At 42.4% G+C, this 27,884-nt stretch overlaps 1 protein-coding gene across 1 annotated transcript; it reads right to left on the bottom strand.

Annotated features, from left to right (window-relative positions):
- Positions 1 to 17,553: 17,553 nt before the first annotated feature.
- On the bottom strand, positions 17,554 to 26,387 carry LOC149454436 (glutathione S-transferase P 1-like). Its single transcript, XM_089687580.1, has 7 exons — positions 26,268 to 26,387; positions 25,094 to 25,129; positions 23,129 to 23,241; positions 22,762 to 22,849; positions 22,306 to 22,409; positions 21,242 to 21,349; positions 17,554 to 18,079 (listed from the first exon to the last, which is right to left on the bottom strand). Coding segments are annotated over exons 1-7 (636 nt in total). The 5' UTR covers positions 26,269 to 26,387; the 3' UTR covers positions 17,554 to 17,893.
- Between the last annotated feature and the right edge of the window lie 1,497 nt (positions 26,388 to 27,884).

The raw sequence follows: 27,884 nt of genomic DNA, 5'->3' as shown, positions 1-27,884 counted from the left end.
TTGCAGTAGAGGCCTGGCAGAGCATCACCAGGGATGAAACCCAGCGTCTGGTGATGTCTATGCGTTCCAGACTTCAGGCTGTAATTGACTGCAAAGGATTTGCAACCAAGTATTACAAAGTGAAAGTTTGATTTATGATTATTATTCTGTCCCATTACTTTTGGTCCCTTAACAAGTGGGAGGCACATATGCCTTGTTGTTGTGATTCCTACACCGTTCACCTGATTTGTAAATACCCTCAAATTAAAGCTGACAGTCTGCAGTTAAAGCACATCTTGTTCGTTTCATTTCAAATCCATTGTGGTGGTGTATAGAGCCAAAAATGTTAGAATTGTGTCGATGTTCCAATATTTATGGACCTAACTGTATTAATAGTAAAAAGGTCAGGACTGAGCATGTAGGCCCTTTACAAAATAATCTAGAGTGAGTGACTGGGGACAAAGAGAAGGCAAATTTATTAAATACCTTCATCAGCTCTGTGTATACAAAGGAGCATGGGGGTGCTCTTGTCCATAATGGGCATGACATAGCCCCAGATAATCCACATTGGCTCACAACTGATATGATCCAAAAATATTTAGACAGAAAAAAGGTGTATAAAACATCTAGACCAGATGGCATACACCCACGGGTCCTTAAAGAATTGAGCTCTTTCATTTCAAAGCCATTGTTTCTAATTTTTAGAGATTCTTTAACCACTTGCCGACCAGCCACAGTAGATATACTGCGGCAGGGCAGCACCACTGCGCAAAATCACGTATATACAGTATACGTGATTTCGCAATTCGGGTAAGGGGCGCGCACGAGGCTTGGACAGCCCTACCCATGCCGCCAATCATGGCCACAGGTGTCAATTACTGGGTCCCGGTGATTACGGCAAACATTGACAGGGAGGACAGCTGCATTGTTTTCAATGCAGCTCTCCTCCCTTTCACTTGGATCACACTGGACCGGATGGCTGAGCTCAGCCTTTCCAGATCAGTGTGCTTACAGTGAAACACCCCCCCCCCCCCTAGTGAAACACTCCCATCACACAGTTAACCCTTTTGCTTGCTTTCTAATGTTAACCCCTTCCTCCCCAGTGCAATTAGTACAGTGTCAGTGGTTTTTTTTTGCACTGAACACAGTATTGGTGTCACTGGGAATGTCAGTGACCCCAAGTCAGTTCCCCCTTAGTGTCAGAATGTCCGCCACAGTCCTGCAGTCCTGCCATAAGTTGCTGACCGCCGCCATTATTAGTATAAAACAAAAAATTCCAGTATATATACTGCCATTTGTAGACGCTATAACTTTCACGTAAACCAATTAATTTACGCGCATTGGGATTTTTTTTTAGCAAAGACATGTCACAGAATACATTTTGGCTTAAATTTATGACGAAATTAGATTTTTACATTTTTTTACTGGACATGTTCTATAGCAAAAAGTCCAAAATATTGTTTTTTTTTTCTCAAAATTGTCGGTCTTTTGTTTTATAGCACAAAAAATAAAAAATGCACAGGCGATCAAATACCACCAAAAGAAAGCTCAATTCATGGGGAAAAAAGGACGTAAATTTCATTTTGGTACAGCGTTGCATGACCGTGCAATTGTCAGTTAAAGTAACGCAACGCCGTAACACAAACCGCTTCTGTAACTGCTTCATGACGGCCCTATAGCAGAAATACTGCTATAGGGCGGCAGAGGTGCACAAAATCACATTTATATATATGTGATTCACACTTCTGTGGTTGAAAGCTATCATCGCTTAAACATTACAAAGAATATAACAGAATATGCAAAAAGGAAATAAAGGCTGCAAAAATTGAAAACAAATGACAGATTGCAAAAGATAGCAGGACCAACCCCAAGAAATCATTCAAATATATTAATAGTTAAAAGGTCTGGTCTGAGCATGTAGGCCCTTTACAAAATAATCTAGAGGACAAAGAGAAGGCAAATTTATTTAACACCTTCTTCAGCTCTGTGAATACAAAGGAGCATGGGGGAGCTCTTGTCCATAATGCGCATGGTATTGACACAGCTCCAGATGATCCACTTTGGCTCACAATTGATATGATCCAAAAATATTTAGACAGAATAAAGGTGAATAACGCACCTGGACCAGTTGGCATACACCCACAGGTCCTTAAAGAATTAAGCTCTGTCATTTCAAAGCCATTGTTTCTAATTTTGAGGGACTCTTTAATCACTGGCATAGTACCACTGGATTGGCGTAAGGCCAATGTAGTGCCAATATTTAAAAAGGGGTCAAAGTCTTTACCAAGTAATTATAGGCCTGTTAGTTTAACATCTATAGTTGAGAAGATACTGGAGAGTTTAATAAAAGACCACATAGATGAGTTCTTGCTGTAAAAAAATATTTTAAGCAACAGACAGCAGTTTCCCACACATGGCTAATGTGTAAGGCAAAGTCTATGGGCTTGGAAAAATCCATATGTAAATGGATAGTAAACTGGCTAAAAGATCGTATTCAAAGAGTAGTGGTTAAGATTCATACTCTGAATGGTCTAGGGTCATCAGTGGTATACCCCAAGGTTCAGTGTTGGGACCCTTAGTTTTTAATATATTTATTAACGATATAGGGTCTGGGATTAAAAATCCCATTTCAGTCTTTGCATATGACACCAAACTGTGCAGTAGAATAACGTCCTTACTGGATGTCTTCAACTTACAAGCCTAAATGCACTGTTTAATTGGGCAACTATGTGGCAAATGAGGTGTAATGTTGATAAATGTAAGGTTATGCACTTGGGGGCTAAGAATATGTATGCATCATACATACTAGGGGGAGTACAACTGGGGGAATCAATGGTGGAAAAGGATTTTGGAGTTCTGGTAGATCACAAGCTTAATAATGGCATGCAAAGCCAAGCTATGGGTTCTAAAGCGAGCAAAATCCTCTCTTGTATTAAAAGAGGTGTAGGCTCCAGAGAGAGAGATATCATTTTACCCCTGTACAAATCATTAGTAAGACCTCATCTGGAATATGCAATTCACAAAAAGAACATTGTGGAACTGGAGAAAGTACAGAGAAGGGCAACCAAACTGATACGAGGCATGGAGGAAATCATCTAGGAGGACAGATTAGAGGAACTGAATTTATTCTCTCTTGAGAAGAGGAGATTAAGGGTGGATATGATCAACATGTATAAATACATCCGTGGTTCATTTAGTGAACTCGGTGTAGAGCTATTCACCCTGAGGTCATCACAGAGGACAAGGGGGCACTCTTTACGTCTGGAGGAAAAGAAATGTAACCTCCAAACACGGAAAGGTTTCTTCACAGTGAGAGCTGTGAAAATTTGGAATAGACTCTCTCAAGAGTTGGTTCTGGCCAGCTCAGTGGATTTCTTCAAAAAAGGCCTGGATTCTTTCTTAGATACACAGAATATAACTGGATCAGGGGCGGACTGACAACTCATGGGGCCCCCGGGCAATAGGGGATCATGAGGCCCCTGTCTCCTTGCCCAAAAATTTAAAAAAGCCTATGAAAAAGGTACCAGGGGCATCTCATGGGGCCCCCTACTGACTCCGGGCCCTCGGGAAGTGTTCGAGTTTCCAAATGGTCAGTCCGTCCCTGAACTGGATACTAACATTTATAGCTAAAGTTGATCCAGGGAATATCCAATTGCCTCTCGGGGGATCAGAAAGGAATTTTTTTTACCCGCAGAAGCAAATTGGATTATGGTTTGCTGGGGTTTTTTTTTGCCTTCCTCTCTATTAACTGTGGGTATAGGATTATAACTTTCTGTTTTTTTTTTTTTGATGGTTGAACTGGATGGACTTTTGTCTTTTTTCAGCCATACTAACTATGTAACTATGTAACCAGTAATCACATTTAACCACAATAAACCTCCATTGCTAGTATAGTGTCTGAACGGATCAATATCTTTGAGCAGATCAGCACTCTTCCAGCGTTCACATTAGTATCTATCTATCTATCTATCTATCTATCTATCCATTCAGTCGTATCCGACCCTTGGCGACCCTTGGACCATCACTCGCAAGCGACTTTTTCCATGAATTCTCTTAGCAATTATTTTTGCCTGTCTCTGTTAGCACTTGCCGGTAAATTTTGATGACTGTCATATGCAGCAGAGTGCCAGTACTAGTGCCACGCTACCTTTTGGTGAACTGGCGAGCTCCAGCAGTCTAGTACATACTGGTCTTTCACATACCAGCACTGCAGTATCACTTGGTGACATGGCGAGTCCCATAAGTGCAGTACAAGCTGGTGCGGTGGCAAGCACAAGTAGTGTCCTGCAACCACCAAGAATTCGCACACAGGCCCATAGAGGCCCTAGTAACCTTCCGGATGTGCTTGCAAATCCCGAATGGCAGCCCACAAATTCTGCAGCACCCGTACTTCCCCCATTCACTGCCCAACCCAGAATTCAGGTGAAAACAGCAAATTTAACTATTCCCCTTGATTTTTTGGAGCTATTTTTCATGGAATATCTGTATGCATTGATTGTGGATCAAAGCAATTTATATGCACAACAATTTATCACCACCAATCTAAATTCAAACCTTGCCAGACCATTCGCATGGAAACCCGCTACAGTTTCCGAATTTACATTTTTTTTGGAACCCTCAACATGGGCATTACTAAAAAAATGAATTGCAGTTGTACTGGTCCACAGATCCGATTAATCATATGGCTGTGTTCTCTGCTGCCATGGCCAGGCGTAGATTAAGAGTATAATGCATTTTATGCATTTCAACGACAATACACTCTGTCATCCTCGAGGTGACCCTGAATTTGACTGGATCCACAAAATTCAGCCCCTCGTAAATCACCTTAACCAAAAATTTGCAGATGTCTATACTCCCCAGCAAAAGATTATGCGTTGATGATTCCCTCATTAATTTTTCTGGCCGTCTTGCATTCAAACAATTTCCCCCCAGCAAGTGTGCCAGATATGGGGTCAAGATGTATAAGACCTATGAGAGCACAACAGGCTCTATATATAAGTTTCAGATTTACAAGGGAAAAGATAGTCACGTGAAGCCCCTCGGATGCCCAGACTACATGGGGAGCAGTGGCAAGATAGTTTGGGACTTGGTGTCATCCTTTTTCCATATGGGGTACCACTTATACGTGGAAAATTTTTATTCAAGTGTGCCACTAGTTAGACATTTGTACAATCTTGGAACTAGCGCATGTGGCACCGTGCGACCTAATGTGTGCCCACCATTAGAAGTGGGTGGATGCAGGGTGGTATATTCTAATGGTGGGAATACCACACACTTTTTCTGGCAGAGATTTTCTTTTCTTTTTCTCTTTTTTTCCATTCAGCCCACAGGCTGTATACAAAAAAAGAACATTGTCACAATCATGCACACAGGGAGAGGTGCAGTTCTCCATTTTGCTCCAAATTTCTGCATTGTGGTATTTCTCTTAAACTAATATGCAGTCACATGAGAGGGGGAGGTGTAGCAGCTCTGGTGTTCAGGCACAGATCTCACTGTGTCAAGTCTTAAAGTCATTCCCTCATTCCCCCTCCCTCAGGAATGCAAGCAGCGTATGATGCTGAGCCCTGCCTAACAATTCATCTGCCAAATAAGGTAGTGAAGACACTAGTTGATGTTGTGTAGAAAAAGAAGTGTTATCTTTTGTGTTCAGTCAGAAAAGTGAGGACCGTCGGCTCTGTACCATCTAGCTGACCAAGAGTCTTGTTGTACCATCGCAACTAAGTGCAAGACCAGAAATCCCTTTTTTAGCTCATCAGACTTGAAACTGCTTAATCCCAGGCATTTATTTGGCAAGTACTTATCTACCTAAACTTCTTTCTGTTATCTGTTTGCTGTGCTGTTGTGATATATATATATATATATATATATATATATATATATATATATATATATATATATATATTGGTTACATCTTCTTTCTGTAAATATTTTTACTGCACCCTTTTGACCTTTTGATAATAAATCTTACTTTCTGAAAGTGTTGAACTGTTTCTATAGCTCTTGAATGTAACTTACGTGTCCCTGCCGCTGAAGAACGCTACTATGAGTATTTAACCCTCTGTATAACCAGTCTGTAGAGATAGCGGGATACTGACGGTTAACCAATCATCCTAGTTTATTGCTGAATTTCCTCTTTCGCTGTATAAAAAGGATGCGGTGGCAGTGTGAAGGGTTAATTGCGTAATTAACGTGACCCAGTAACAATCGCGCTCAGGCTGCCGGTTCATCGATCTGTGGTCCATTAGCTGGAAAATCGTTGTGCAGGGTGCAGCTGAGTGTGGCATTGTTACGCCTGTGACAGCGTGGTTTTAGATTGGCTAGTCCTTCGGTCACGAGTTTGGTGAGAAGGGCTGGGGTCTGATGCCGCACACGTCACATATTGTTGGCAGCGTACGTGGGATAGTTGCATTAAGAGCTTCAGTGCAGTGTTAAAAATTAGCTCTGCACTGAAGGATTGTAACCTTCGTGGAAACAGTCCTTAGAAACAAGCGGTGCATATTTTATATATATATAGATATACAGTGGGGATCGAAAGTTTGGGCACCGCAGCTAAAAATTTGTATTAATGTGCATAAAGAAGCCAAGGAAAGATGGAAAAATCTCCAAAAGGCATCAAATTACAGATTACACATTCTTATAATATGTCAACAAAAGTTAGATTTTATTTCCATCATTTACACTTTCAAAATAACAGAAAACAAAAAAATGGCGTCTGCAAAAGTTTGGGCACCCTGCAGAGTTAATATCTTGCACTGCCCCCTTTGGCATGTATCACAGCTTGTAAACGCTTTTTGTAGCCAGCCAAGAGTCTTTCAATTGTTGTTTGAGGTATCTTTGCCCGTTCTTCCTTACAAAAGTCTTCCAGTTCTTTGAGATTTCTGTGCTGTCTGTCACGCACTGCTCTTTTAAGGTCTATCCATAGATTTTCAATTATGTTGAGGTCAGGAGATTGTGAAGGCCATGGCAAAACCTTCAGTATACGCCTCTTGATGTAAACCCCCGTGGATTTCGAGGTGTGTTTAGGATCATTATCCATTTGTAGAAGCCATCCTCTCTTTAACTTCAGCTTTTTCACAGATGACATCAAGTTACCATCCAAAATTTGCTGAAATTTTATTGAATCCATTTTTCCTTCTACTCGTGAGATGTTCCCAGTGCCACTGGCTGCAACACAACCCCAAAGCATGATTGATCCAACCCCATGCTTAACAGTTGGACAGAGGTTCTTTTCATTAAATTCTGTGCCCCTTCTTCTCCAAACGTACCTTTGCTCATTCCGGACAAAAAGTTCAATTTTAACCTCATCGGTCCACAGAACTTGTTTCCAAAATGCATCAGGCTTGTCTATATGTTCATTTGCAAAGTTCAAACGATGATTTTTGTGGTGAGGACGTAGAAGAGGTTTTCTTCTGATGACTCTTCCATGAAGACCATATTTGTACATGTATCTCTTTATAGTGGAATAGTGTACCACAACTCCAGTGTCTGCCAGATCTTTCTGGAGGGATCGTGCAGTCAAATGTGGGTTTTGAATTGCTTTTCTCACAATCCTGTGAGCTGTTCTGTCTGATATTTTTCTAGGTCTTCCAGATGTTGCTTTAACTTCCACTGTTCCTGATGACTGCCATTTCTTAATTACATTCCGAACAGAGGATATTGACATCTGAAAACGCTTTGCTATGTTCTTATAGCCTTCTCCAGCTTTGTGAGCGTCAACTATTTTCAGTTTCAGTTTTCTAGACAACTGCTTAGAAGAACTCATGGTGCTGATTGTTGGGGCAAGGTCAGCTGAGTCTGGGCATTTAAAACCTTTGAGATTGAAATCACCTGGTCTTCCCAGACGATGATTGAGAACAATCCATGACACTGGCAGGTCTCAGCTTGGCAAAGGGGGCAGTGCATGCTATAAATTCTGCAGGGTGCCCAAACATTTGCAGATGCCATTTTTTTGTTTTCTGTTATTTTGAAAGTGTAAATGATGGAAATAAAATCTAACTTTTGTTGACATATTATAAGAATGTCTAATCTGTAATTTGAAGCCTTTTGGAGATTTTTCCATCTTTCCTTGGCTTCTTTATGCACATTAATACAAATTTTTAGCTGCGGTGCCCAAACTTTCGATCCCCACTGTATATAGATAGATATATATATATAGATATAGATAGAGAGAGAGACATATAGCCACAGCTCCTCTCTTTTTCTACTTTCTATTCTATCTTTGCTTTCAATTATGCCTGGGGCAGCAGAATACGAGAAAATTAGCAAAAATGAATTGAAGGCGGGAATGTACCTCACGAGGATTGGACCTCGGTTGCAAAAATTGTGAAGATTTCATTCGGGACCTATTGGAGCATGATATCTGAGCAGAGCAGAACTCGGGGGAACTTGACCATGATGGGGTTCCCGCTACATCCGATCCCAGTGGCTCAGAGACGGCCTCGCAGGATAGGCATATAGAGACTGACACTGGAGGATCACCGAATGTTGTCATCACACCACCGCCTGAGCGGGCCAGCACCAGAGTTCCTGTAACCAGCAGAGACTCTCCTCAGATGCAGGAAGCCCTGAAATGCATCAATGAGACAGATCTTGAGGCATACCTGCGGTTCATGGAATGCCAGGCTGACAGATAAGCTGCGGAACGCCAGGCTGACAGAGAGGTGGCGGAACGCCAAGCAGCGGCTGACAGAGAGGTGGTGGAACGCCAAGCAGTGGCTGACAAAGAGGTGGCGGAACGCCAAGCAGTGGCTGACAGAGAAGCTACGGAACGCCGGGCTGAGAGAGAGGCCGTGCAGAGGGAAGTTGATCGTCGGGATGAGCTGGAGATGACGAGGCTCCAGCAGCAGCAGCGACAGGGTCAGGACCTCGGGTCCCTAGAGCACAGGGACACCACTCTGGCTGTGGGCACAGCCTCCAAGTTTCCAGTGATGGACAAAGATAGTGACATTGACACGTATTTACTGTTATTTGAAAAAACGTGCCGTCAGTATCATGTGCCCCCAACTCAATGGGCTCGTTACCTGACACCAGGGCTACGAGGCAAGGCCCTGGACACATTTGTTGAAATGCCAGAGGGGCAGGACGACAATTATGAAGCTTTAAAAGAAGCCATCATCCGGAAGTACCAGATGACCTCGGAAGTGTACCGCAAGCGGTTCAGGTCCATGCAAAAGGGACCTGGGAACTCTTACACGGATGTGGCGAGTCGCTTACGCACCACATTCCGACACTAGACTAAAGGACTGAAAGCTGACTCCTACTAGTCTTTGGAAGATCTCATGATACGAGATCAGCTCCTGCATATCTGCCCGGCAGACGTCAGATAGTTTGTCTTAGAAAGAGAACCAGCCTCTGCTAAAGCTGCAGCCGATTTGGCAGATACCTTTGTCCACACGCGGGTGTCTGATCCTCGCAAGGCTCCTCCAAATGGCTGGAAAGGAGTGAAATTGCCCATAGCAACCCCTCCTACACCGGTGAGTCAAGATCCCCCTTAACCAACACCTGCAGTACTTGGAGCCAAGCCATTCCTGACTGACAACCGCAGATGTTTCACCTGTGGGAAAGCCGGACATCTCAGGACGCAGTGTCCTGAGCAGAAGCAGATGACATCATCTGGCCACCCGGCCAGCAACTCTTCTTCAGTACTGTTTGTCCGCAGGGAGATGCGGGTAACCCCCGCCAACTTGCAGCTAGTCACTGTGGGCAATCAGTCTGTAACTGGTTTCCGGGACACCGGAGCCGAAGTCTCCTTGATCCGGCCAGGGGCGATTAAGCAAAGGAACCTCATCCCAGGAAATTTCCTTACCCTCATGGGAGCTGGGGGGACCCGTTCATGCATACCCTGTGCAAAGGTATTCATCGATTGGGGTGAGGGAATGGAGATGAGGGAGGTGGGGGTCTCGGATGAAATTCCCACACCTGTTTTGTTGGGTGCCGATTTGGGTACTCTTGTGTCCTATTACGCCCCTGCCGAGAATACCCGGAAGGCCCCCCTGGAACTCTCTGGACATGCCGAGGTACTGTGTGCAGATGTTGGGGTAATGTCTGGGCAACCTGAGGATGGACAGAGGGAGGGGGCTGGGAATGGAGTGGGGTGGAAGATTCTTCATTAGCTGGAGAACGAGAAGAAATCTCCTTGCATGGGGAGGTATCAAACTCATGTGTCATGGACATTAGGAATGTACCTGTTGATAATGATGACGATGAAGCTGATATTGATAATGATGATGATGATGGTGATACGGTCAATGATAGTGATGATAATGATGACGATGATGCTGATATTGATAATGTTACTCACGTTGATGATAAGGTTGGTAATGCTAATGATGATGATGGTCATGAACATAAAAATGATGCATTTTCATTGTTGGGGGCCAACCACAGTGCTGTGAAGGGGGCAGAGGTACAATCTCTGGGGGCTGAGCAAAGGGATGGTCTGAGTAGGCCTGTTCCTTGCCTAGGCCCAGAGGATTCTACTTTGATAAGTGTCCAGGCGTTGTCCTTGCATGGTACTGGACATCCGGCTGGGACTTGTAGTTCCACATGGACCTCAGCAGCCAGATAGCTGTAAGCTTCCCTGCTGAGAAAGGTAAACAAAGGCCTGACAGGGAGACTGAAAGCATGTCATATGATCTCACCTGTCCTGGTGTGTCACCAGGCAGACAAACATGTGTCCTAGGCAGTAACAGCACACCTGGACTGTAAGTGCAAGGGGCCTTATTGGAGTTGATCAGCGGGTCTCCGAGAGGGGGCTGCGGCCTCCAGCTCCAATCACCTCTCCTTTCCATTCAGGTACAGGAGCTGAGAGATGGTGTCAGAGTTCAGGAAAACTCGGGGAGAGCTCACCGTGCTGTTCATGAGTTGGATGGCAGGGTGTATCTTTCCCCCATGCCTTCAGCCAATCTCATCTCACAGGAGGTGCAGACTGAACGGGCCAAAGAAACAGAGGGAATGGTGCCGTCAGGAATCCAGGGGTCAGCTAGAGTCTGGACATCCCCAGTAGTCTCGGTCCCCAAACAGGATCAGATGACCAGACTTTGTGAGGACCTTGGGAAACTGAGCGTCAGCCCTGTGGTTGTGGCCTACCCCATGCCCAGGAGCCATGAGGTAATGAAGCATCTGGAAGGAGCCCGCTGTCTAACCATCAAGGACCTGAGCAGAGGGTCTGGGCCACCATCTTTAACCCAGGAGGCTCAGCCTTGTGGCTTGCCTGAATTTCCGGGAAAGCTACTTGGAGTTGAGAACGCACCAATCACCTCCCCAGGGGTCAGGAATGGCCTACAATGTGGAATGAAACGGGGTGCAGTTGCCCACTTTAGGGCCTAGTGGGGTTCTGCCCTGTCTGGGAAGAGCAACTTGGGCCCCTGTCACTAGTCAGTAGCGAACTGCCCGTGCCTAGTCTGACAGTTGAGAATGGTAACTGTCAGAGGGGCATGTCAGTGGTTCAGCTTTGGGAACCACCGGTAAGAAGAGACCACCAGAGGTCTGGGAATGGGGAGACTGAGGCAGTTATGGCCTGGCCGACTCCCCAGGTCAAGAAGCAGGTTTCATCAGTTTTATATGCAGCTGGCTACGGTAAGACGCCTGGGTGCAACTATCATGGCTCAGCTGGACCCGTGACTGACCTAGCAGACAGGAAACTGATGGAACTGGTGTTCTGGATCCTAGAAGGTGAAGGTACCTGTGGACACATCTGGGAGGCGGGTTCCAGAATTCGCACACAGGCGCCACTACCTTTGAGTCAGATGTAGTCCTGGTTCAGAGGAAGGAGATGGGAGTGGGAAAGCTCACTCTCTACCTCGACAAAAAGCTACATCTCAATATGGTAGCGGATGACACCCCTGAGCCAAAGTGTTTTGTGAACAGGTGGGCACCCCAGCAGTCGCCACAATATCCGGATAGTCACAGCCGACTGGTGCTCCCCCGTGACCACTCACTTGGTCGGCACAACAGAAGGAACATGGTTGCTTCATGGTCGCAGTGCAATGTCACCCTGTCAACCCAAGGTGAACCTCTGGGCAGAGGTCAGTTGTGTCAGGAGGGAAATTGTAGTCCCCTCCCATGCAAGCACCTGAGGGGGGAGGTGTCACAACCATGCACACGGAGAGGTGCAGTTCTCCATTTTGCTCCAAATTTCTGCATTGTGGTATTTCTCTTAAACTAATATGCAGTCACATGAGAGGGGGAGGTGTAGCAGCTCTGGTGTTCAGGCACAGCTCTCACTGTGTCAAGAAGTCTTAAAGTCATTCCCTCATTCCCCCTCCCTCAGGAATGCAAGCAGCATATGATGCTGAGCCCTGCCTAACAATTGATCTGCCAAATAAGGTAGTGAAGACACTAGTTGATGTTGTGTAGAAAAAGAAGTGTTATCTTTTGTGTTCAGTCAGAAAAGTGAGGACCGTCGGCTCTGTACCATCTAGCTGACCAAGATTCTTGTTGTACCATCGCAACTAAGTGCAAGACCAGAAATCCCTTTTTTAGCTCATCAGACTTGAAACTGCTTAACCCCAGGCATTTATTTGGCAAGTACTTATCTACCTAAACTTCTTTCTGTTATCTGTTTGCTGTGCTGTTGTGCTCTGTATATATATATATATATATATATATATATATATATATATATATATTGGCTACATCTTCTTTCTGTAAATATTTTTACTGCACCCTTTTGACCTTTTGGCTCTGGATGCCATCCTGGACAAATCTAGACCCCCAGGTTCCCAGATTGTATGCCCCTTGAAAGTGTGTACTAAATATGCACAATTGTTACACCAATTTGAACTGATAGATGTGTGGAGGGAATTTCATCCCACCAAATGAGATTTCACCCATTATTCTCATGCACACTTAACATACTCTAGGATTGACCACATATAATCCCCCTCTTGAAATATTACTTTATTCCTTTTCTCAAAAATTTTAGAAGTCCACTGGTTTGATCACCCCCCTGGTTTTTGCAATGATCTCTGATTTTCGCAAGCTAGCTACTTCTTATTCTTAGAAATTGAATGAGTAACCCCTCCATCTGTTTCGACGTTGAACTTCACTTGAAGGAATTTTTTTCTGTAAATGACCCTGCTCAGACTTCCCGTCAAACCAACTGAGTGGCCCAAAAGGCCTCGGTCAGGGGCATCCTCATCCAGTTAACGTCTAGGTTCAAAAAGAACTCGGAAGACATTATTAGGCAAAATGACTCAGCCCTTACATTGTTAATTAAGGAACACAAAAATAAACCCCATCTTAATTTGCAGGATAAAATCAATGCCCTCCGTACAGAATTTAATCTCTGCCTAACAACCAAAGTGGAAAGATCACTTCGATGGATGGCCGCTTGATTTTACCAACATGCTGATTGTCCGGGGAAGTTGACACCTGGACCGCCGATGATGTTGGTTCCTAAATTGCGGAAGCCTGATGGCACATTTACTCTGAATCCTAAGGCCATCCTCTAGGAGTTTTACACTTATTATAAAAATCTGTACACTGACTCTAACTTGGTTTCCTCAACCGACTTCGAAGAGTTTGTGCAGAACAGGGGCGGACTGACCATTTGGACCAGTAGGGGGCCCCATGAGATGCTCCTGGTACCTTTTTCATAGGCTTTTTTGAGTTTGGGCAAGGACACAGGGGCCTCATGATCCCCTATTGTCCTGGGGGGCCCCATGAGTTGTCAGTCGGCCCCTGGTGCAGAATTTACCTTTACCCTCCTTTTTTTTGTATTGTTCATCCCACAGAGACTTTCTGGAAAAGAAGATCTCTGTTTAAGAAATTCTGCAGGCCATCAAACATTCTAATTCTAAGAAATGTGCCTCTATCCTACTTCCACACTTAGTTCTATACTTTAATGCACTTCGAGAAGGAGCTCCCATCGACGTTGACTCCAACGGGGTCTTTATTTTCCTTATTCATAAACCTAATAAAGACCCAAGCGATGTAACTAATTACAGGCCGATATCACTGATTATTACAGATTTAAAGTTATTAGTAAAAATGTATGCTACTTGCTTGAATGGCTTTATAGCCCACTACATCCACTGAGATCAAGTGAGGTTCATCCCACACAGGGAGGTGTCCGACCAGATTCACCAGGCTATAGATCTCTTCTCCATCCTTCATTCATCCTGGGACGGGGGGGCGGCCACGGAAGGGACTATTGCTTTTTTTGGATATTAAGAAAGCCTTTGACACTTTATCATGGTCATATCTGTTCAGAATTATGTCCAAATGACAGTTTGGTTTCAAGTTTCTTTCCTTCCTTGAGACTTTGTACAATAACCCCTCGGCCTGGATTCGAGTCAGAGGCTATACTTCAGCATCCCTCCTGATCGTTTAGGGTACATGGCATGACTGCCCTCTTTTCCCACTGCTTTTTATTATTGCTATAGAAACTTTGGATGTTGCCATTTGGTCGCATCCAGATGTCCTTGGGGTAGAGAGTGGGAGGACCCAGCCTAAATTAGCACTTTTCGCGGACAATTTCATTCTTTTTCTCATTTCTCCCCACACTTCCCTACCATCACCCATGACCTTTCTAGTTTGTTTCAAAATTATTTCTGGTTTGGAGGTGAACTGGGCAAAGTCAGAGGCACTGACCAATGTTAATCTGGATGGGGATGTCCTGTGAGTTTGAAACGTGAATTTACTTTTTCCTGGCAATCACGCTCCCTCCCTTACTTAGGAATTTAGTTGACCCCTTCTGTAATGACTCTTTATAAAGCCAACTATTCAACCTTGTTTCCTAAACTGTGGCGGGAGGTGGAGGCGTGGTCTTCCCTGAGTCACTTATCCTGGATGGGTAGAATTGCGGCTTTCAAAATGGTTGTGCTACCCAGAATTTTATATTATTTCTGCACTTTACCTGTGGCTGTCCAGGCTACTGAACTACGACAGTTCCAGAATCAACTTATCCGCTTTATTTGGTACCCTACGGGCCATAGACTATCACAACGTACACTTTATAGGACTCGGGGGGTCGGTGGCTTGGGTGTTCTGGACCTTAGGAGATATTACCACATGGCCCAGGTCATGCAGCTATCCCAGCTATATGCTAAATCATATAGACTTGACTAGATGGCACTAGAGGCCCAGGCCTGTGCACCTCAGCCTCGGATCCCAGTTCGGCACTGTGGATCCCAGTTCGGCACCAGCGGGTGACTCTTTGTCTTACTGTGTCCCACTCATTGCATTCGTGAGACACGTTGTGTATGACAGCACCGCTTAGGTCTCCCCATAGAGGTTGCACCTGTTTTTCATAATCTGATGTTCTCACGCGGCCTCCAAACCTGGAAGTTCCAATGGTGGCTCGATAAGGGCCTGTATCGTATTGGACACTTCCTGGATCACAGAGGACTCCGCCCTGCTTAGTTTTTTGGTCTGTTCGCAGACTTAAATCTGATGTTATGAACTGCACCTCCTTTGAAAACTGGTGGTATTGCGGTCTGAATCAGAGCTATATAAATTGTTTGTTAACTCCACAGGTAAACTGTCTTATATGTTAGCATGGGAAAAGGATTTAGGGGCTTAAATCTCAGGGGAGGAATGGAGTGACTAGTCTATGAGGACATATAAGGGCATTACCCTGGTAGAAGCAGGTTTTAAGGTGGTTCCCCGTTGGTATTAAGTGCCCGAGCGCCTGCACCGAATGTACCCAGACACTTCGGCCCTTTGTTTTAATGTGTGGCTGGGAAACCATGTTTTGTATTGGTAGGAACCCACTACCTGTATATTCTCCCTGCCCCAACAGGCAGGGTACGAGAAGGAGGGGTCTCTCCCTACAGGATGCCCAGTTCTCCTCCCACTGCATAGCTCACAATTTTACCTGCAATCTGGGTTCTCCTTCCCCCTTTCTCTCCACCCACCCCTTGTTCTTTATTAGTTATCTTTATTTCTTGTTTCAAATTTGTAGTGCTAGCACAAATTCCTACGGATGATTTTATGACTGTCAGTAAGCATTCCCATTGTTTACTATTGTTGTATTGTTCAAGGTAACAATTATGCCACCTGAACTTTGTTCACTTTTAGTTGATTTAAACAAGGCCGATTGTAGGCCTCATTTTTTGTATGTGTATGTTTCTCTTCCTATTCTTTGTAAAATACCTTCAATAAATACTAGGGATGCACCAATACTGTTTTATCAGTGAGTATCAATACCTTTGGTCAAGTACTCGCCGATACCAAGTACAGATACTTTGCGATGCAATTTGCGTTAATGGATGCATAAATTGCACTGCAAAGAATAGAATGAGATTTGAACAGAAATGCGATTCCTGTCCAATTTGCATGCGGTTTCCCCACTGCTCCTGTGTGAAACCAGGCTTATCATAGCCTGAGTTCACATAGTAGCGGTGCAGGAAACCTCCCTGTAGGCATCCCATGCTGAGTGTCAGTGGTAGGAGAGGAGAGAAAGAGGCAGGAATTTGAAAACACAGCGCTTTCTTTCCTCTCCTTGCAGAAATGACAGTCAGCACCATCACATGGTATCAGGAGTGTTTTCACGAGTACAAGTACCCATGAAAATACTTGGTATCGGCACCAATACTGGTACCAGTATTCAGGTCCGGTGCTAGACTATTTTGTGCTCTAGGCAAGACCAGGTACTTGAGCCCCCCCCAAAAATAGATACATTTTAAAACGGTAGAAAATATTAAATCAACAAAACATTAAAACTGCTAAATTTCTTTTAATTCACAAAATAAGTGCCATAAGATGCCAACAGCACCAATATTAAAGACAAAATCAATGTCACGTACGGACTTTATCTGTGGCAGGCAATGGCAGGGTGACAGTTGCAGTGAGTGGAGGATGATGGACCCACATGACGGAATTCTCCAGGCAATGGAGAGAGATAAAACGCTATGACTGCAGGCAGCCCAGCCCACACACACAGAGCCCCTGAACTGAGCTATCCCACACAGTGACAGATCCGACACAGCACCACTGACACAGATCAGCAGGCCCAGCAGGCACCAGAGTAGCAGGCTGGGGGTTTGTGATGATGTCATCACTCACTTACCTTCATTACCTTCCTCTGCAGGCGCAGCTCTGTGTTTGCTGATGAATGGGAAGAGAAGGGCTGGAATTCCACAGTTATCAGCAGATGCCAGCCAACTGAGTCTGAGAGGAACACTGGAAGGAGCTGCAGATCAGCTGCTACACTAGCCCCAGACACCCAGCATCTTCCTCTGTCCTTTCTTCCTCCACTCTACTCGGCTGAAGGATCATTCATGACATGGCAGTGTCTCACACAGAGACAGGGCTGGCCTGTGTTGTGCCCAGATGCGCCTAAGTGGCAGGGCACCCTAGGTGGCTGCCTAGTTTGCCTAGTGAAAGCACCTGCCGTGCCGGCATTGCTGCATCCCACTATTGAAACTGAAAAAAATAATAAATAGCAATTTCAGTTTGTGGTGCTCAGATACTATTGAGTTCCACTTTTTGCTTCTACTTGGTCAACAAGGAGGGGAGAATACTGCAGCTAATATACTAACTATGCAATATACTAATGATAAATATTACTATCCATAATATTAATAGTAGCCTATAACACAATTTGTAAAGAAAAAGTACAAACCAGTGTGAAAATGAAAAATTTTTTATTTTATAAAGAAAAATATCAGTTTATTTGGGGTTGCTAGGAAGTCCAGAACCCATAAATGAGTCTGTTGAAAGTTCTTTATTGCTCTGTCTCTAAAGTCACTGTTCTCTAGCGATACCTGATAAAAGTGAAGTGCGTTTTTACAGAGTTTCACAGCTGCCATTTAGGGATTGCTACAGTACTGTGACATATTAAAGGGAGCAAGGAAAAGCTTAAAACGTTCTCTATGCATATGTTTTGGTTAGATGGCATAGCAAGCAGAATGGCATGGTTTATACGAGGTAGACTTCTGTATGGCAAGTCAAAATGGACCAGTAGTATTTAGCCTCGTTTTGGAACAAATGGTCTGCTTTTACATTCCTCAGAATTCAGATATTCACTGAGTTTGCTTCGTGATGCAATGCGATCTTTGTATGCAGTGAGGAGGGGGAATGACGACAGGCAGTCAGGGAAGATATTGAGCTGACAATGAAGGACATCCAGTAGGTTGTAGTCTGCATAGGAAATCTGTAGAAAGAAAAATATAATATTGAATTTTAACAGCAAAAATAATATTCTGTTAGTGATCTGTAATTCCTTTTGACTACCTTTGTGTGTCTTCGAACAGTCTTTTAAAAAGCAGAACTCTGGCCCAAAACCAAATATTCCAATGAAATGTATACAGTATGTGTTATGTTATAGATTATTGTGTACACTGTGTAGCAGAGTGGGATTTTGGTGCGCTATGCCCTCCCAACCTGTCACTGGTTGTCAAGGATTCTGTCGGCTTTATAGCCGACAGGCTCCTAACAATCAGCATCGGTAACAGTAGGCGGAAGAACTAGTTCTCCATCAGGACCACTCTCTCCTTCCCACTCTTTGTTTTTCATACAGGTGGACACCCTCATTAGTGTTCGCTTCCTTTGTCTAGTCTGGGGCTACCTGCTCGAGTGTTACTTTTTATCTAATTGTATACAGTTTGTTTTACCTCTAATATTCCTTGTGAAGCAGAGCTACAGTCTCCTATGTAAAAATTAAAATTCAGCAGCTACCAAAACTGTAGCTGCTGACTTTTAATAAACAGCCACTCACCTTTCCTGGGTTGCAGCGCTGTGCTCGGCCCAGCTGTTTTCATCCCGGGTGTCTCTCTCCGCGGCATTGGCATCTTTACTAGGAGCACCAGACTGTGACAGCTTGCGGTTTCACAGCTGGTTGTCTACTGTGCTTGTACAAATGGCGCTGCTCACTGTGAGTGGTCCGGCACTCTTCTGGGACCTGTCTCGCATGAGGGCTTCCGATCTCCTAGGTGGTCGGAGCTGAAGTGGGAGCAGGAGGTCACTGTAAAAATCAGGTCCCTGCTCCCCCCTCCTCCCAAAAAGGTTAATTCCACAAACAGGAGCTGGGGAGGAGGCCTTAAAGCAGGAGGCCTTAAAGCAGCACTTCCCCTTTTGGATGGAGCACTGCTTTAGTTATCATGGGTCTGTTTTGACATTTGTTTAATTCCGGTTGGCCAAATTTTTTTTAGTGAAAGCTCTTCAGAGTTCAGAGTGCTGTGCACTGACCAGCATGCTTTGACACTTGGCTTTTGTTTTTTTCATTTTGTCAGGATCCTTCCAGAGCCTGGAGTGGCTCTGTGAAGTCAGTGGACAGTGGGCTTTAGCCCTCTATCAGCTGATTCTGGGTCACACGAGAGCACAAGTACGTACACTTCTTTGGCCATACTTCCCTTTTAAAACAAAGTGCAATATTTAAAAAAAAGAACCATTTCATTTGTGAATAACTTTGCAATGCTTTTTACCAAAATCAAAAATTTTAGTATCAAAATAAAAAAAAGTGCATTTTTTTTAGTTTTGTTATGTTTTTGTCTATGGATTGCATAAAAAATTAAATAAGTTTTGTAAGACAATATCACCAAAAGAAAGCCATATTTGTCCTAAAAAAACAATATATGTATTAAAGTGTTACTAAACCCATGAACCTGCATTCACTATATCTGGTCTCCCACAGTACACAGAACATGGAAGTGCAATTATTTTAGTAAATATAAACTGCTAAATACCCTTTCTCATCAGCAGAATATAGCAGTCTGGTGACGTCTATCAGTGTCCAGCAGAGCACTGGTTAAAGCTTGTAGGATGAGTTTTCATTCTCCCCTGATTGTCCTATGAGGCTGCATAACCCCTGACCCTCTGTCTGGACAGTGCTGATTGGCCCTGTGCTGATCACATGCACTGTCCCAAGAAAAAAAACTATCTAGCAATACACACCAAAAATGAGCATGTGCAGCTTGCCCCCAAGGCTCTGTTCTATCAGCAGATGGACTGGGGACAGTAAAAAAAGGAGAGTATCAGAGAAGACAGGATCAAACATTCTTTTTACACAATGCAGAGAATTAACCCCTTAGGTTCCACTGTGAGTATAACAAGCATGCATGCAGACTGATTTTACTGTTGTAGGTTTAAGAACACTTTAATTTCTTGTCTTAAAGGATAAGTTCACCTTTCGTAACATGTTACACCCATATTCAGTTTGCTTATCGCTAGTGAAATGCTTTAGAGGCTCCAGAAACAAAAAAATAATAAATGCACATTTTTTTACCTGCAAAAAAGAATATGCATTTATTATTTGTTAAAAAGTGAACTTATCCTTTGAGTAATGACAAAGGTACTGCTGAAAAGAACAGACCCACAGCAGAAGCATAAAAGCGGAAATGGTTAACATGAAAAATGAGTACAGTATACTTCAGCCACTTGAGTCACAAAGCCTTTTTCCAGAGACCAATACTTTTCTGACCAATACTTCTATACCTTTACATCTTGCAAAGACCACTAAAAATACCCACAGTTTGGGTATTTTTATCTTTTTGAGAAACAATTACTGTACTATGATAAGAATCTGTTTTTTTTTAAACCAGTCATAGATAGATCGAATCTCAGCAGGTTCAGCAGGGGCTGGCCAAGATTCAATCCATCTATGGGAAGGCTGGCTGTACTGAAGTTGATCCATCAATCGACCTCAGTACAATTAGCCTGTTAGATTTTTTGCATGTGTCTAGTGCCGGTGGCTATAGCTGCCATCATCGTGTTCTGCTGGCTGGGAAGGCTCACCACTGGCAGAACACAATAACACAGCGGGGGGGGAAACAAGCAATTTTTTTTTCATTCCACCCATGGTAGAAGTAAAGAAAAGTGTATTGTCTATGGCCTGCCTTACCTCCCGTCCCTACCAGGACAAAGAGACTGAAGTTTGTTAATAAACTGTAAGTATAAAGGTGCCTAATCTAGCCAGATAGAGCAACAATCTCATCTCCATAAAGCAGCTACTGACAGTCCAATGTTCAATGCACACAGCTCAGACATATCATTAAATATCTAGACCCATTGTTTCTTCTACAGCGTGCTTAGTGCCATTTTCTTCTCCCTTCTCCAAAATCTAAACAAGAATGCTTGCCCAATTACTAATTGTGATGCCACTCTTGGAGGTTTTAGCAATGATTCCTGCAATACATAACAAGTGCAATGGGTGATTTTTGGTTACACTACTAAAAATCATCTGTGTGATTTGGGTCTGGTGTTCTATTGCTTATCAGGGGTTCTGGTATATGCGAACCTAACATCGGCAATACTAATTAATACATATTGTTTAAATCTTTTGTTCAATTTACTTTACAGATGTTGGCTGCTGAGTTACCTTGTCTCCCACCAGAAACTTGGTTCCATTAGAATTTTTAGAAAGGACCTTTTCAAATGCAGATAGCAGATTTGGTAGATCTTTTTCATACTTCTCCTTCCCAGTTTCCTGTTAAACAAAATCGACTCTAATGAGAACATCACTGTATTTGTAATAACTTAAATTTAGTCCATTTATTTTAAAGACCATTTCCTATCCTATTGCTGTGTTTAATTCTATTTTATATGAATTACCTATCTTTATTTGCGCCCTAGTTGAATTGTCAAATCAGGCAAATAGCAGAAGCACTTAATAGGGATGCACTCAACTCTAGTTGTTTGGGCATTCTTCTGAATATTGGATTTTTTGATGTTTCAGCTGGAGCTGAACATCATATATAGTAGTGGTATTCTATTTGGTCAATTATGTCACCTGGGAGACCATTCCCCTTTCTTTACTTCCACTCAGGAGACGTCTTTTGTGGCAAGTCAGCGATGAGATTGGATGTTTCCATCAGCTGGCTGGATTTTTTTCTTTTGGCAGGCATCAGGTGTCATTCATCAGGATCAATGTAGATCTGCATTGCTGCACAACATGATTGACAATAAATGTACATTGTGGGACATGAGAGCATGTGACCTGGTGTGGTTCAGGAGAGGGAGGGTTTCATGCTTGCCTTCCTGTTCCTTTCCTGGCCTGACAATCTTCAAGTTCAGATAAAGTTCTAGTATGGATTTTTAAGGGACCATGTGCCATTTTTTCCCCTTGACATCCATTTCAGACTTTCATCAAGGATAATGGTATGGTATGTATTTTTTGTGCCTTTTTTTATTGTGGGGTGTGTCCCCCATTAACATCTATACTAGACACTCATTTAGGATAGGCCTGGTATAGATGAAAAGAATTCTCAGCTCTTTTGTTACATGATGGTTGCAGCTGACACTCCTAAGACTTCCTTTGGCAACTATGCACCTGTTTATTAAACTGCCAGTTACTGTTACCCCCTGTCTGATCATTTGGACAATGACCTATTCCATTAAAAATGTCAAATAATTTTTTCCAATATTGTTTTTGCAAATACGTACAAATTCAAAGAACATGAGGCGGATAAACTTCAGTCTTAGGTCTTCCACCCCATCATTCATCATGTCAATGATAGCAACCTCCTGTTCATTGCTTCCGGCGACACCTGAATGCCAGGGAGAAAGTGTATAAGTGAAGCCATATGAAATCATTAATAGAAAGATCATGTTATATATGGATGTTCATCTTCTATTGTAGATTGTATATCTCATTGACTAGCCTAATTTGCAAGATTTTCTCAAACAATAAATCAAACTTGTTGGTTTACCTCTCTTTCTTGTGATATACTGCACATACTGTGCTTAATGGAGATGGGTCTGTAAACCACCATTGTCCAAGTACACAGCTGTCTTTTGCATTCTTGCAATTGGGCAAAATGGAAGCATAACCCATTTGGGACAGTATGCAGATAAAACAAAGTATAGTATATAGCAGTGGTGTGCAATAAACAAACTTACCAAATTTGCGTCCTAGGTATCTAAGGATGGCGTTGCTTTGATACAGAACAAAGTCTCCATCACTGAACTGAGGCAACTGACCAAACACCTGTGAAAGATCATGTCAGATTTACAAAATTCACTCATTGATGGAACAGTCCCATAAACAAAAGAAAATCAGTCATCCCCAACACTACTTTTATGTTGGTGGAACATTGGTGAAAACCCACATCGATACTCCCACCACTATTTCTTAGCTTTGCCACAGGTACCTTCTACGGTATTTGATACTTCATCAGAGTCATCTCACACTTCTATTGAAATTGTAGGTAGCGGATCATCTAATGTCTCTGGGTGCTTTAAAAAAAAGGTTTTAAAATGAACTTACTGATTCTTTCTTCACGGGACATTTTCCACCAAACCAATCGGGAAACTGAATCACGTCCTCAGTCCACTTAGCTCCATTATCAGCCAAGATCAGACGAATGGGTTCCCCTCTTCCTATTGGTGAACATGTAGTTTTAATAAACAGGAGCTGGAATAATAACACCTGGAATATTTTTGTTTGCCAGGGTTAGCACATTCTTCTTTTTTTTAAACAGTAACTACTTTGAAACAGTACTGAATGAATTCTGGGAATTAAAACAAACAATACAGTAACATTATCATGTGTTCTATCTTAAAGTACTTAAATTATAAATAAAGGCAAAACCTTCTTTTTTTCATTCTGGATAGAATGTGGGAGGGTTATAACATCTGTCAGTTTTTGTTTGCTATCTGTATCCCATAGGGGACATTTACTTTCACTTCCTATCCCATAGCCAAAACAGGAGGTGAAAGGAAATCCCTCCAATCCCTCAGCTGCGACTAAAACGCGTTGCTTTACTGGATGTACTTTTATAGCCAATAAAGATTTTCAACGTTTGAATCCACTTTCTGGTTGCTGGCTTATATCCAAGCCAATTATTTTAGTGCTAAGGGAATTTGAGTAAGCCTAACTGAAAATAATTCTATTCATTTTGTGGCCATTCACTTCCTGGTATAATATTCCTTGGATCTAATCACCATTCAGGCTTGGTTCCCTTTCCGTGATATGCGAAAATGAGGCTTGGATGTTTTAGTGTTATGGAGCACAGTGGAAATCAAAGTGAGCCTTGGTTTCCCACTTCCTATATAAGTTGTGGTAGTCCAGCATGGCATCTGTACCCCAGAGGATGTCAGGTGTGACTAAATGCATCAGTAGGAGCTTGCTGTGATGTCATCATGCTACCGGAAGACTTCTGCTGGGCACTGCCATCTTGGATGTGATGTCAGCAGCCCCATCAGACTCAGAGCGTCTCAAGTGACACTTTATAGTATTCCCCTTGGCTTCTTCCCTGGTTATGTATGCACAAAGGTTATGTATGGAGGTGAAGGTAGGGGTGGAGGAAATGGGATAGCACGGTGAGTAACTGGATGATGTCAGAAGTGAAGGCTGTTCATGCAAGTAGTGAGGGGGCTGTGCAAGGAAATTGACTCTACCTGGAGAAACCAAATTTTTTAGCACGTTCAAAGGCATGCTTCAAGTGAATAAAAAAAATAATTTATGGAGAAGGGAAGAAATGCATAAAATACTTAATATTTCTGTGCTTTTTACTTGCAATTTTTAAGTTGGTGATAGGGTTAGCACTTCTGCCTGGCAGTACTAGGGTCATTGGTTTGAATCCCAACCATGCCTGGAGTTTGCATGTTCTCCCTGCGCCTGCGTGGGTTTCCTCTGGGTACTCAGATTTCCTCCCACACTCCAAAGACATGCTGGTAGGTTAATTGGATCCTGTCTAAATTGGCCCTAGTATGTGTATGTATGTAAGTTAGGGACCTTAGATTGTACGCTCCTTGAGGGTTAGGGATGTGAATGTACAGTATATATGTAAAGCGCTGCGTAAATTTACAGCATTATATAAGTACTTGTAATAAATAAAAATAAATACTTTAAATATTAAATATGAACATGTCCCTAGTGGAAAACCTGTACAGTCTTAGTTGAGTTCTCTCAAAAGTTGTTTATCTGGTTTGTATGCTTATTCTCTAGTTGGTTACTGTTGAGCTAGTTGGAATCTGTGACCCGCATATTTGTTCTGGGTCAGTGAAGCTAAAGGATCACTATGGCAGCCATCAAGACAAAACCTTATAACAAATTAAATATATCACTGAGAAATAGGAATTAATGGAGGAATGGTAGAGGAAGGGAGATACTGATAGATGCTAAGGCATGACAATGTGTATGTCATTAACTTATCAGATGCTAATGGTAATTTGGGTATGGTAACCTGTACTGTACGTGTAATGTGAAAAAATAAACTAATTTACGTACCTTTCAGTGGGAAATAAGTTAAAACAAATCCAGACACTGCAAAACAATAAAAAGTAAAAGAAATCAATCATTAAACATAACCTAAAAAAATTACATGGCTAGGTACTGTAAATTTAGGGACCTTGATAAATTTAGGGACCAGTGTCTTTAATAGTTTTATGATATGTGAATTATATTTTGATGCAGCATAAAGTATTACTAATAGTGACTGCATGTTCAAACAGCATCTTGGCATTCTTTCACTGATAAGATATTATTATTATATTATTATACAGTATTTATAAAGCGCCAACAGTTCGCTCAGCGCTGTACATTACAAAGGGGGACAGAACATGTGACAGTACAGTAACAATACAATGCAAAACATGAGGGGATTGAGGGCCCTGCTCCTTCGAGCTTACAATCTAGGAGGGAGGGGATAGTGGTACGGGAGGAGATAGCTGTGGGGGATGGAGTGGTAGGAAGAGTGGTCAAACAAGGAAAGTCGATTTTTTTTTTTTTGGCCTACTTGTTTTAGAAATGATCAAAATTGCATTTTGTACAAACTCTTATTTCATGCACCACATTTTTAAATGATTCAGCAGTGATTACCGTATATTTACAATCAATCACATTTTTAAAATAATGTTTAAATTTCAAAAATCATAGTTCTGGTAGACTATTTTGTGTGAGACTCCCTCTCAGAGTTTGCATCAACGTGCTGTATATTTTGTATTCATTTTTATTGGCATTCTTTGATTGCAAGTTTAAATGTTGCCTGGCCATAGTCAAACAAGGAATGCTACCTGCCATAGACAATTGCCAAAGGATGGGAAGATCTATATTTTAATATTGGTGGGTTTTTTCCCACTTTTAGTTTTATTAGTAATTCTCAAATTTCAGCTTGCAACAACAACCTCTTATTTCGAGCACTGCAATGCTAAATGCTTCAGTGGTGATTAAATTAAAATCATGCACATTTTTTAAATAGTGTTCAAACTTCAAAAACATTAATCTTTCTGGCAGATTATTCTGCACACGAATTAGAGTTCATATCAATGTCCTGTATATTCTGCATTTATTTGCACTGATACTCTTTGATAAGATAGCAAGTTAATATGTTACCTGACAAAAATCAAAGCAGGAAAGCCAACAGTCATAAACAGTTTGGCAAAAGAAGTGAAGATCTACTTACTATTGCTTGTCCAGCTGGTGTGCTGTTGTCAGAAATTTCTAGTATAGTATGTCCCTGATGACTGCACTAGACTTCAGTGCCAAAGGTTTTTATAGAAAGCAACTACTGCTGAGTCATAATGATGGGTATGATGGGAGGAACATAAACAAGCTTCACAGAAAGCAGGCAACGTACTGGATTTTCCTGTTTTATAATAGAAATGAGATATTAAGAATGGAATAGTTCAAAGTTCAGAAGCTGCAGATAAAATGTGTCAGTGAACTGCTGAGGTTATTAAGGAATTAATGAACATTTAATAGAGTGAGAATGCTTTCTAAATTTTAGTTTTGAGTTTTGTAATATTCATTGAAGCCAAATGCAAAAGGGATTCTATTTCATCGCTAGGACTTCATGCATATGGACATTTAGAAGCTCAAAAGTGCTCAATCATAACTATCTCAGTGCTTTACCACACCCAGGGAGCTGCAGGTGGCTTTTACAGCTGGCCATTCAAGTGAAAGGCACTATACAGCCATATAAATGTTAATGTTCTTGTGCAGTGCTCTCCAAATTGTGCCCCAAGGGCTGGATGGAGTTGCCTTTATCCAGCCCTTGGGGCTTAATTCTCCTCCACTGTCAGAAACAGTGGGGCATAGTTTCTGCCACTGACACCAATGGTAGGACAATATTCCTCCAACTGACTCCCAGCGATGGGGCACTATTCCTCCCACTGACACCAACGATGAGGCACTATTCCTCTCACTAACACCAACACTGGGACACTCTTCCTTCTACTGACACCAATGATGGGGCACTATTCCTCCCAGTGACACCAATGATGGGGCACTATTCCTCCTACTGAATGTATTCTCTCTTAAGAGGAATTTGAGGGGGGATATGATCAACATGTATAAATACATCAGTGGTTCATATAGTGAACTCAGTGTAGAGTTATTCATCTTAAGTTCATCACAGATGACAAGGGGACACTCTTTATCTCTGGAGGAAAAGAGATTTAATCTCCAAATATGGAAAGGTTTCTTCACAGTAAGAGCTGTGAAAATGTTGAACACACTCCTTCAAGAGCTGGTTCTGGCCAGCTTAGTGGATTGCTTTAAAAAGTCCTGGATTCTTTATTGGATACACATAATATAACTGAATACTAACATTTATAAGTAAAGTTGATCCAAGGAATATCTGATTGCTTTTTTTTTCTCCTGCAGGAGCAAATTGGATCATGTTTTGCTGGGTTTTTTGCCTTCCTCTGGATCAACTATGGGTGTAGAATTATAAAAAAATGTTTTTCCCTTTTTATGGTTGAACTAGATGGACTTGTGTAGCAGTGTAATTAAGGATAAAATATTTTTTTTTTGAAAAGTGAAAGGTTTTTTTTTTTTTTTGTGATTTTCTCCACCTGTTTGTCCTGGTGAATACTATTGCTAGAAATGAAAGAATGGACAATTGTTTCAGTAAAAAGGGGAAATTTACGTTAATGTGCAGATATTTTCTGTCACTTTTGTGATTATAGGTCAGGAAGGAACAGAACACAAATGACAGGGGTGTTAACCATTCCCTACTTCATCCAAAATGAAAAAAAAAAAAGGTTTACCTTTACATACAGTATACTTAAATCTGAAC

Source organism: Staurois parvus, unplaced genomic scaffold (assembly GCF_062004578.1).
Source record: "Staurois parvus isolate SC_StPar_1 unplaced genomic scaffold, SC_StPar_1.0 ptg000430l, whole genome shotgun sequence".
Taxonomy (NCBI): Eukaryota; Metazoa; Chordata; class Amphibia; order Anura; family Ranidae; genus Staurois; species Staurois parvus.
Note: the sequence above shows the minus strand (reverse complement) of the source record. Positions and strands in the feature narration are given on the sequence as shown.